Genomic DNA, 12,040 nt, shown 5'->3' with positions numbered 1-12,040 from the left:
AACATAACTTCTGGTGATACTTTGTGTTTCAGAGGAAAGGGGCTGAGAAAAAAGGTTGGATGAATCCAGCCCTTCTCCCCCCCCAAAAAAAATTGAAGGTCCCCTAAATAAGACTATAGTTTCATTTAGTTTGTAGTTTTAGTGGGGGTTTTTTTAATTTAGTTTTGTTCTGTGCCATAGACATGAGCCAACCCATTGTTCTTCACTCCTTTTCCTTCCTTAAAGAATGTATGTCTAGTTAGACATTGATTATTGTCCTTTTAGGATGTTCATGATAGATTCTTCACTTAATTCCATCTGAGGGGAGTCCTTGGCACCCTTACACCCAAGGAGGAGGATGGCTTTGTGGAGGAAGAAGGAAGTGAAGGGAGAGGAAGTGAGCCACCTCCACCTCTGACATAGGCTTTGACCTTCACCCCAGTCTTCTGGCCATAGACTCTATTCATAGTAAGTTGGAGTGTCTGTGAGACACAAGCACATTCTGTCTCTGCAGCTTATGAAGTCAGTGACCGTTGGGCGTTACTTCCACATACAAGCCGGGCAGAATAGAAATGCAGATCAGCTTCTTTAGCATTCGAGAGCAGGTCAGTGCTGGGAAATGCTCTTCTCAGACAGCTTCTTTTGTCTGTGATTTTCCAGTGTTTTCTCCTTTCTAGATATGAGCAGAGACAGGTAATGTGACAATAGAAGAGATAAATGTAGGTTCCCATTTGCTATTTAAGAGAGATGGGAGTTGGGAGAAAGGAAGCTGGATGCAAGTCTGAGATACTTCAAATTAATGAGAATTTTATTTGGTGTCATTACTCCCCATTTAGAATGTGACGTTACAATGCCTTGCTTTTTAAATTGAATTGATATAATTATAAAATTATCTCCACATAATTAACTCAAGGATTACATTTGATTCTATTTAGCATGTAATCAAAGCCTATTATGTTTTAGCTATAGGAACACCAATTACATTTTAAAGGGTTACTTAGACCCAGCTCCATTGAGGGGTGGGCAGTGGAATAGCTTTTCGTGGTGTTCCTCAGTTGTATTCATTTGTAGATGAAAGGGGGAAAGAAGTATTCAATAATATAGGCAGCTCTGTTTGTACACTTGGGAACGATCGAACTTCCTTTTTGTGTTGTTATTTATCTTTCAGATTCCTGGAATTGAAGGAAAGTTGCTACTTGCTTCATCTTAAGGTCCAAACAATACATCAAAAGATATAGCATAACTCAATGGCTTCTCTAAAGATGGGGTCCCATCACTAGCAACTTTGCTGGGCAGGGAGAGAGAGAAAAAAAGCTTGTTCTCAATTCCTCTGAAGAGGAAACTAAAAAGATGTTTTTGGCGAGGGTTTTGAAAAAGCAGAAGAGCTGTACTCATGGCTAATTTTGCACTGGAATTCAGAGAATCTCTCCAGCAGGCTAAACGGGAAGGCTTTTTTTAATTGCTCTTAGACTAGAAATGAGGCACCCAGGAAGGAAACTCTTACTTGAATGCTGTTATTTCTGACTGTATAACTTCTCACCTTCTTACTGTTGGTGGCCACTTAATCCCTTAGAACAGGGTTCCTCAACCTCAGCCACTTTAAGATGGGTGGACTTCAACTCCCAGAATTCCCCAGCCAGCATTCCCCAGCCAGTCCCAGGGGGACTTCAGCATTGAAGACAACTGCTGTCTAGAATGACGAGGAACTATTATTATTATTACTATTTCACTGAAATAACTAATAACAAAAAAATAGGGGCGTGTTTGTATCTCTGAACAATTCATGTACCAGCATGTGGGATGGGTCGTCCTAAGGCCCAGAAAGGCCATTTAAAAAAAACACAACCCACTGATCTGTGCCTGGGAAAAGCTTTCATGCTTGAAAGGGCCTTCTGCAGGCCACGTGGGCCAGCATCTTCCCTCCGGGGCCAATTCTGAATTCTGCGACATCCAAGCTCAGAAGAAATTGGGCATCTGGCAGGAAGACAGGCGGGACCGTACAGGAAAAGCCGGACAATGTGGGTGAATCCCAGAACTGCTGCTGCTGCCCGCTCTGAAACTCTGTATAAACGTTGGAGAAAGCTCTCCAACCTGGTGGCTGGATCCCAACCAGGGAAAGGGTGGTGGGGAGGCTTGCTTGGGAAAAGTGGTGGAGGAAAAGTCCCCAGGAGTGAAGACTGCCCACCAAGATTTGCAACAAGTAGCGTCGTTGGCAGGTCTGTTTCAAAACATCAAAAGAAAAAGAGTTATGCAGCCTCTCTTTCCCCAAAGGGAACTTCATTGAATAAATCTTTAGGGCATTTCAAGAGGGTGCTTCTGGGGTTATAGATGTGTGCAAACAATATCACATGTGAACCTAGCTGTGCATGGAAAACCCGTGCAACAAGAAAGCTTCTAACCTTCTAGAAAGAAGGCACAAATGTAGCAGCCAGAAGGAAGGAAGGAAAGCATGTAAGTCTATTTTTCTTTAAGGATCGCTTTCATTCTCTAAAACGGTCATCATTCTGCTTCTGCTGAAGTCAGAAATGAGTGAAGGGGTGTTCTTTTTCCTGTAAAAAATGTTAGCAGGTCCTGTCTTCCAGTGCTGGGAAAAAAGGGAAGGAAACCCTCAATTTAACCCATTGGTTGGCTTGTTTGGCTGAGCAAGTTCTGTTGGAGTCTCTCAATCTCCTCCCCGCAAAAACTAAATGTAAGGAAGGCAGAGGAGGAGTAAAGAAATTGCAGCTGGCCTCCATTCTGCAGGGCTGAGCCACCCCACAATTAGGCCCCCTTACATGGTCCACCCTTTTCTGCCCTGGGCCCCGCAAGAGGCTTGGAAGTGCACTCCACCAGGTTTTCCTTGGGCCGAACTTGGACGAATCCATGGCGGTGAAATCACATTCTGATGACCGGCAGCTACTCTAAAAGGAGCCCCATAGCATTCCCAGCTTTCCAGAATCTTTCCTTTCTCAAAGGGTAGACCTCTTCAGTTGTTTTATTCTCCCGAAAGCACAAAAGAAATTTGCCATTACTGGAAGTGAAGAGTTATAATCAAGCCTGTGTCAGAGCTCCTAATTTACATTTGCATGCTGACAGTTTATAGGGATTTCACCATAGACCTCTGAACCTTCTCCTGAACCTCTCCTAGTCAGAGATGCTAGTCTGGAAATCCCAGGATCCTAGGGGCGCTTCAGATGCCCGCATGGGCGGGGACTGACTAGACAGGTCGGATACTAAATCAGCGGGATGCGGAATGACTTTTTGTCACAACCCTGAGTTTGCTAAATCACTTCTCCTCTAACAGGGCAAATCACTGACCGCTTAGAAGTAGTCCTATTGCTTTTCTAGGCGTGTCCTAACGTAAATGGCCATTGGAGCCAAGGGGGGCAAGAATATTTGCATATATAGTGCCTGACTGCCACCTGGAAGCCTGTCTGAGTGGCACATTACAGATTGCAGGATTATTGCTACCAACCGATTCCATCAGCAGATGATCGTGCGGAACAAGAAATTGCTCATGAAGCAAACTATTTGTTTAAGGTTAAGTCCATATTAAACTTAATTGCATTTGATTGTCCTTATACTTTCCATCAGGTTCTAACAGTACTGCAGATCATGGCACATGACACTGATTTCTTACAAGGCTTAGAGTTTGAAGTGATCCATTTATTTTCATAAACAATACCACTGTTTTTTATTACTGGTTTTAAGAATCCCGTTAAAGCCTAGGGAGTCGATTAAGATGCAATTCTAAACACATTACTCAGAAGTAAATAGTATTGAGTTCAGTAACATGTAATACCAGCTAAGTGTGCAGCCTAAAGTGTAATTTAGTTGGAATTAATTTTATTGTATCAATGAAACCGACCACCCAGCAAATCTGTTTAGTATAAATGAATCTCATTCGTTTTCCCTGCTTCTGGAATTTAAGATTTTCTTCCAGTACTATTTACGACATTTTAAAATGTTCCTTTACTTCTCCTTAAGGATACAATCCTATGTACACTTACTTCAGAGTAAGCCCTATGAAACTTAGTGGCATTTTTTTTTTTAGCAAATATGCATAACCTTATATTCTAAAGACTGTAAGACAACTTGCAGAAGATATAATACAAACACTCCCCAATGTACACTCACCTAGATATGACAAAAGGGCAGAATAAAAGGCCTATCAAGTTAGGTGGAAGTAAACCTGCTTTAAATGTGTTTTTGATTCAAATCAATTGGAAAGCCACCCAAACATATATTATCAATTGGCATGCATTGAGATTCTATATACAGCCTGGATTTCTAAATACACACTGCATATTCACAGCTCATATAATTTGTTCTGTGAGAGTTATAACTGTTATGTCACTTGGCTAAGGTATAAGGAGACAGAGAGAGAGAAGAATGTTAGATATTAGGAAGTAAAACGAGTGGTTCATATTTCGTCTTCACTTGGATTCGGATTCTGGCCCTGTTAATGATCTGCTTCTCCGAAGGTCCGAGGCAACAGATGCTTTGCTTCTCTTCTTGGTGATGTTTCTGGATAACAAGTTCTCTTCTGAAAGATGAAAGTGCAGAGGGATTCTCTAACCCCCATTCCCGATACAAGCCTTGGACAATTCTGACAGTCCTCTGGACACCGATGAGTCATCTCCACAGACACCGCAAAGCTTATTTTTGTATAAGCATGACTCCATCTCACCAACAAGATTTTAAACTTAAACCTGTCCTTCGGTTATTTGCATCTCCAGTCTGAGAGTGTGAGGCATTCTTCTTTTGCTGCAGCACATTTGACTTTCTATCTACTCCACAAGAGTTCGGAGAATTCATGCCGCTGTTTTTTGTTGGAAACCAGCCTCCAATTCAGCTTAGTATCAAATCGCAGGGAATGCCTCCTGCCAGATCCCACCTTTTCTTGCAATAAAGTATTGACTTGTTCGGTCCTTTCCAAAATTAATTTTACAAAGCTTTCTACTTTCTGTCAAGATCAGATCCCCTTGCAAAGTTTTGACTGCAGACATTGGGTCACTGCATTTGTTTCAGCGAGGCTTACTTTTCATTTGTCGTTATTTGTAATTAGAGATATAAATATATTCTTGAATGACTGTGTTGATGTACAGAGATTGAAGTCCAAATATGGTACATTTAGTTGCAAGTAAAGTAAAATCAGTGGGATTTTTTACAGATAAACCTGTGTAGGATGACATTATAATTGTCTTTAAAAGTAGAAATTAAGTTTGGCAATATAGTTTAGATCCAGGCAACATACAGTATTTTTTAAAAAGTTTTCTAGGCAAATTTATCTGAGATGTTTGAAACAAAATTCTTTTTTATTGTAAAGCAAATGAGAGCTACATTAAATTCAGCCTTCCTAGCAGGATATCAATACAGTTAAGATGTTCATGTATCATTAAAGGATTAATCGTAATGGTTTTATATAACTTTAGATTTTCCATGTATACTTTCTTAGAACACTTCTCTGGGATGTGTATCTTTTTCTTCAAAAAGAAGCTTTTATATGTACAAACTTCATTGGACGTATCATATGTTATTTGTCATATATTAAATGTAAAGCTTTCAAATTCCAAAATTAAAAAGTCTGTTAACTCATTTCTCATGTACAAATCATTAATTACATTTCCCAGTTATCAATTCAGTGAACCATCTATTTGCAAAATTGTTCTTCTATTCACAAGTTTTTACACTTATGCACAATCCTCTTGGGAACCAAGAACGTAAAGACTATACGCCTAAAGTTTTAATGCACGCATTGTAGGTTTCATAATAAATTTGGGTTTTTTTTATTTAATGCACTCTTCAAAGATTTAAACACACAAAATGCAGTGAAAATGTCCACAACTTTGAGACCACAGTCGTAAACAAGAAACATTCATATTTCATAAATTATAAATATTTGATATTGCAAATGGTAAAATGCACGTTTCATAAACTGAAAAAAAAACTTTGCTTTGCTACAAGGCAATATAATTGTACCCTGTCTCCTAAACATCTGATGGTTATTCAGAGAGTTTAAAATTACAGCATTTAGTTTTTTCCTCCCCCAAAGTTGATAGGACTATGTACACCCCGTATCTTTCATAACTGTGAAATTCAGTGTGGTGTGTGTGTGTGTGTGTGTGTGTGTGTGTGTGTGTGTTTAAGGCAAAGTGAATAGTTCACCATCAAGCAGACCACACTCCTGAATACTGTACAGGTGGAGGAAGTTTGTCGGCCTGGAGCCAAGACTTCCGATGCTGTTCTTGGAAGCAGAAAAGCAGGGGGAAGGGGAGGGCGATCTGCACTGATACAAATTCTGAGCTCCACCTCAGCTCCCACTGATATTTAAGCAGAAAAGGAGGAGAATCCGTAAAAAACAAATATCCCACTTGCAAGCCCTTAACTCTTCATTAGGTCTATGCTCAATTTGCTATTTTCTGGAATGAAAAGCAGCATTTACAAACCTGGCCTGTTGTTTCTTTTAAAAGAAAACAGCCCCAGTTCCAGTCGAACTTCCTTCCTTCCTTCCCTTCCTTCCTTCCGAAGGAATTTAGTGTAGCTGAAATGCCTCCCACCCACCCCCGCCCGCCCCACCCCCTTTTTCCCCTTTCTCCCAGCTCGCTCGGCCGCCGCCGCGCTGCAGCCAAAGGCCCTTTCAGTGGGGCGAGCCTCCCAGCTCCCCTTACACCCGTGGCCGCCCACAAGGGCCGAGAGGTGGTCTAAACAAGTCCCCCCCCCCGTCCCCGCGAAGGCCGTAACTGGCAACGCGAACCCGCCAGGCCGCCCTGCTCTGGGGCCTCCGAAGCAGAGAACGCCGCGCGGCTGCGCCCGCCCCGGCTGAGCCACGAACGAGACCCGCGCAACGGAAGGGAGACGGCCGAAGCCTGCGGGTCGCGCCCGGCCGCAGCGGCGAAGGGAGCCCGGGGCAGGGTCCCGGAAGCGGGAAGGCTGCCTCCTAAGCTCTGCCCGTCCCACAGCTCGGCTGAACGAAGGCAGAACGGCCGCCTCAACGCCTCCTTGAAGTCCGCCACCGCTTCGCAACTTTTTCTGAGTCACTTTCCCTTCTTCGGCTCGGAAACCTCCCTTTAACAGAGAAATATTCAGAAAAAGTTCCTGGGCTTAATTCCGTGCCTAGAAATCTCTTTTCCCTAACGTCCTCATTTAAATTCCTCAAAGGGCAGTACGCTACACAGTCTTTCTCGTGTGTATTTTCATGATTCAAGTTACTCTTTTATACCCACTCCCCCAAAGGCAACACAAGAGGAAGGAAAAGGGGGGCGGGAGAAAAAGAAACATTTAAACTCACGGAACAAATAGGAGAGCTATTTATTCGGTTCACAGTCTCGTGAAATGCAGCAATAAAAATCTTTGGACTTCAGCAAAAGTTGGTTGTTGTTGTTTTTTTAATATACTGAGTTTCAAAAAAGAGTGTCCAGTCCGTTTAAAACCGTGCGTAAGTCTATAAAAAGCAACTGAAGCTTTTAAAAACATCGACCGTTAGCGACTAAAATGTCCGTAGAACCAAAAACAAACAAAAAATTCAAAAAATATTTTATAATCAGATATTTGGATATTTGTTTTCAACACCTTACCTGCAAATTTATATATATATATATATATATATATATGTATATATTTATAAATTATATATATATATATATATACACCCAGAGAATATTGCAGAATTCTATCTAATACAATATTTCCCACTATTGATGCTGGTATCGTCTTTGTACACCGGCCCTTAGGTCTGTTTTTTTTTTTCCCTTCTCCTCCTTCGTCATTAAATTATTGCATTATTAGGCCCCGTCCGGCCGCCCCCGCCGCGCGCCCTCTAATCGCTGTCGGACTTGCCGTCCTTGGACGCCGTGGAGTGGTTGTACAGCCCTTGGGCCATGAGGTGCACCGCCAGGGAGTTCTTGTTGCCCGTGGCCTTCTTGATTTTGGCCCGCTTGTTCTGGAACCAGATCTTGATCTGGGACTCGTTCAGGCTGAGCTCCTGCGCCAGGCTCTGGCGCCGCTGCTCCGTCAAGTACCTGTTCGTCTGGAACTCCGCCTTGAGTCTCTGCAGCTGCTCGGCGGTGAAGGCCGTCCGCGGCCGCTTGTCCTCCTTGTTCGGGTTCTTCTTCTTTGGTTTCCGCGAGCGGGGGCCTGCGGGCCGCGGGGGGGGGGAGGGGGGAGGGGAGAGAGAGCGAGAGAGGGTGAATGGAAGGCGTCGCCAGCCTCGGCCGGCCGGGCCTTTACGCAACTCCGCCGCTCTGGAAGCTGGGCCGCCTCGCCGAGGAAAAGGGGCGAGGGGAAGCCAAGGCCCCCGCCCCCTCCCGAGGGGTGCGCCGGGGGCGGCCTTCGCGAGACCACGAGCCGAAGGGGCTCCCAGCAAGCCAAGGGCCCCTCTGGCGGAGGAGGAGGGGGCCGGTAAGCCAGCCGGCCCATGCTCCGCAGCCAGCCCTGCGCCTTGGCTCCCTCCAGTCGACGGTCCCAGCCTTCCCTCCTCGGCTCCCGCCCCGCCCCGCCGCTCGGCCGCCTCTCAGCCGCATTTGCACCCGGGGATTCCCCGCAAGCCTCCCCCCCGGGGAAGCCCCACTCCGGCAGGCGCTGTCCCTCCGCGGCGCCCGGCAGAGCCCGGCCGAGGTGGCGCTCTCCTTCCGCGCTCCTGCCCAGGCCAGCCGGCTTCGGCCCCGCGACAAGTGGAGCCGGGAGGCGCCTCTGGCAGCCCCTTCGTCGCGAATTGGGCGGCCGGCTGACCTGTCAGGAGGGGGTGGCGCCTCGTCGGAGAAGACGGCTCGGAGCGGGGGTTCGAGGGGGCGGAAGGACGGGAGCATTTTCTCGCGGTGGCCCGGGAGAAAGCGGAGACCTGCCCGCTTCGCTCGGCCTTCGGAAACGGCGGGGGGGAGGGTTCGCCCGTTATTTATCCTCTCAGCCTCCCCCTCCCCCCCGCTCCGGAACCTAGCAAAGGTCTCCCGCGGCCTCAGAAAGGAAAACGCCGCGGCCTCCGCTCAGCCGAACCAGCCGATAACCCTCCTGGCCTCAGAGGGAAGCGAGAAGGCTTTCGGGGTCCGCAGGCTCTTCCGCCGCTCTCCACCTCGCCTCCCCGGCTCGCGGCGCGGGAGAGGGCTCCTCGCCTTCCTCCCGCCCCCCGTCTCTTCGCGCCCCCTCCCCCCAGCTGGGAGAGCAGAAAAGACCCACGGATTTGGGGCGGAATATTTCGAGTCCGGCTTGCCTCTTTTACGCGAGCTGGCCCTCCCGCGCGGGCACCTTCCTTTCGCATTTTCCGAGAGGAAGAAGGACGGGACAGGCCCACCGGGAAGCTACTCGGCGTCCTCGGAGGCCTGGCTCGGTCGGGATCGGGGCCCGTGGAAATGAAAGATTAACAAAGCGGGAGGGTGGAGAACAATGGAGCCCGGGGTCGGGTGCCGAATATCCTCCGCCAGAAAGCTCTCATCACAAAAGCCTCTCTTCCCGTGTTTGCTTGGAAAGCAACAATAAAATACAGCGGGGGAGCGGTTTCGTTCGTCGATTTCAGAAGACGGGCAAGCAAACTCCTTTTACAGCGGAGCCCTCGCTGATCGCATCCCATTCGCGGCTTCTCTTCCCAAGCGGGGCCGAGGGCGCCCTCGCAAAACTCTCGCATAGCTTTCAGCGCCCTGGCGAAGAACCGGAGGGGAAAGGGCGCAAAGGCCCGGAGGGGGCGAGCCGCAAGGCCCAGCGCCAGCCGCAGCCCAGGGCCGGGCTCCGAGGAGCGCTGCAGCCGAAGCGCAGCGGCGGAGGCGGCGGCCAAGCAGGGCTTCGCTACGGCCTGCCATTTCTGCCCGTCCCTCTCTTCTCCCCAGGCCGCCTTCCTTGCAGCTCCCGCGGCGCTTTTCCCCGCTGCTCGGGGGGAGGGCGAGGGAAGCCTTCGGCGCAGGCCTCCCTCCGGCGTGGGGTCTCCCCGCCGCCCGCGGTCCCTCCCCGGCCGGTCCCGCCCCGCTCGGCTTGGAGGAACGCCACCTTCTCCGCTGCCCTCTGGGGGGAGGCAGGGAGGGTCGCGGTCGCCCTTCCTCCCGCGCCTCGGCTTTCGCCCCCGGCCCAGCAGCCGAGCCTCTTCTCGGAGGGCGGGCGGGCGGGCGGGCGAGCAGACCGAGAACCGCCGCTTACCTGACGAAGGCCTGTCCGAGTAGCGGGTGCAGTAGACCCAGGCCGGCCACAGCATGGGCTGCCCGCTGGGGAAGGAGCTGGCCTGCGAGCTGTCCGAATCGGAACTGAGCGACAGGTCGCCGCCGCCGCCGCCGGACTTCAGGGCTCCGACGAGCTCCCCGCAGTCGCCTCCCTTCTTGGCGGGCATCAGCGCCTTGGAGCCGCCGTCGCCGCCGTCGCCTCCTTCCGCCAGGGAGCCCGCGGCCGGCGCCGCGGAGGGGCTCCTGGCGACCAGCAGATGCGGCTGCTGTTGCGGCTGCTCTTGCTGCTGCCGCCGCCGCCGCCGCTCCGGGCTGCCGCCGCCGTTGTCGCCGCCGCCGCCGTCCTCCTTCCTCCGGCCGAACTCCGGGCGGAGGATGTTGTCGATGAAGAAGTTGGTGATGCGGTGCGGCGGGTGCGGGTGCGGGTGGTTGCCAGGCGCCTGGAGCACGCGGGGCAGCAGCAGGGCCCTCCTCCGGTTCGGCTCGCCGTCGCTGCCGCTGCTCGCCTCCTCCGGCGGCGGCGGTGGCGGCGGCGGCGGCGGCTCGGCGCCTCCGTCGCCCAGGCGCTGTTCGTTCTCCTCCATGCCGGCCCGCGGATCCCCGAAGGCTGCTCTCGCCCTTGGGCGGCGCGCCCCCCGCCCCGGCACCCAGGCGCGCGCGCCCTCTCTCCGGGCTGGGCGGCGGGATCCAGAGGGCGAGCGGGCTCTGCGGAAGGCAGCTATCCTGCGCGCGCCTCGGGCTGCGGGGGCTCAGATCCCGAATCGGCCGCGATCGCCTTCTCCTCCTCCTGCCTCCCGGCGCTATTAAAGGGTTCCTCCCTTCAGTTCTGCAGCCCCCTCCTGCGTCCTTGGCCCCGCAACGTATTCATCGTTAGGACTTAACATCCGCCCCCCCGCCGCCCCCCCCGCTCCAGCTCCCGAGGGTTGAGAAGAGCCCGGCGGTATCCTTGCAAAAATTACGAAGCAGCAGGAGCGGCGGCGGCGGCGGCGGCGGCGCAATCCTTCTAAGGGAAAAGTCAAGGCAGCCCCTCGGTCTAGCTGGAGCAAACGCCCGCCTCGCTCGCCGGCTCGCTCTACCCCGCGCACGGCGAGCGCAGCCCCGAGCCGCGCGGGAGAGGCATCCGGACAGTCCCCGCGGCGCTCGGGCTCTCCCTCCCCCTCAGCCAGATACTCTAAGTTGCACGGGAGGAAAGGAACGGGGACATCTCTCTCCCTCTGCCTCCCTCTGTTTTTTTCCTCTTTTTTCCCGGCCCGTCTCGTTTGCTCTGGCTCTCTGGGCAAGGGGTGTGAATTTAGAAGCCACTTAAACTGAACCTGAAATACTTTCACTCTGGATTTTTGTTCTTATTTTTAATAGAGCTCCTCGAGTGACGTCGCCAGGCCGGTATCCTAGACACGTGCCTCGGACCAATGGCAGAAGAAGATCTCCCACACGTGATACAGTAGCGCTTTGATAAATGACAGGAGCAGCCCCCTCCTCCCGGCTCGCGATACCCCCCTCCCTGATTTTAAAGCGATAGCCTCCTATTTGCTGGAGAGTTTTTTTTTTAAAAAAAAGAAGAAATGCCGAAACACCTTACTCCTCGAAAAGAAGAGATATTCGCCTCCTTCTCCTCCTGATTTATTTCCCTCCAAATCATTGTCTGAAAAAGGGTTTTAGTATACAATAATGAGAGCAATAATAAAAACTATATTGTTTACAACTGTAGTTGGAGGGGAGAGGAAGACAGAAGGGGGGGCGAATTCCCACAATTCCTTGCAAAAATAATATGAAATGAACCAGCCCCATACAAAGAGACTTTTTGTGCTACTGATTTATAGGGGCGGGGGGGAGAAGGGGGGAGACAAAATAAAGAATCGAAAGCAGTAATTTGGGGGGGGGGAACTCCTCTCTTTTGTCTTGCTGATTTTCGGCACCCGCCCCACCCGTCGCTTTTTCTTTCG

At 50.4% G+C, this 12,040-nt stretch overlaps 1 protein-coding gene across 1 annotated transcript; it reads right to left on the bottom strand.

Moving 5' to 3' along the window:
- Window positions 1-7,777: 7,777 nt before the first annotated feature.
- EN2 (engrailed homeobox 2) lies at window positions 7,778-10,681 on the bottom strand. The gene is made up of 2 exons (XM_088150482.1): window positions 10,078-10,681; window positions 7,778-8,094 (listed from the first exon to the last, which is right to left on the bottom strand). The coding sequence occupies exons 1-2, from the start codon at window positions 10,679-10,681 to the stop codon at window positions 7,778-7,780; spliced, it is 921 nt and encodes a 306-aa protein (XP_088006608.1).
- Between the last annotated feature and the right edge of the window lie 1,359 nt (window positions 10,682-12,040).

The sequence above is a fragment of the Python bivittatus genome, unplaced genomic scaffold, assembly GCF_059951505.1.
Source record: "Python bivittatus isolate LINGU-HERP-01145 unplaced genomic scaffold, Pbiv_v1 ctg000610_np1212, whole genome shotgun sequence".
NCBI classification, from domain to species: Eukaryota; Metazoa; Chordata; class Lepidosauria; order Squamata; family Pythonidae; genus Python; species Python bivittatus.
Note: the sequence above shows the minus strand (reverse complement) of the source record. Positions and strands in the feature narration are given on the sequence as shown.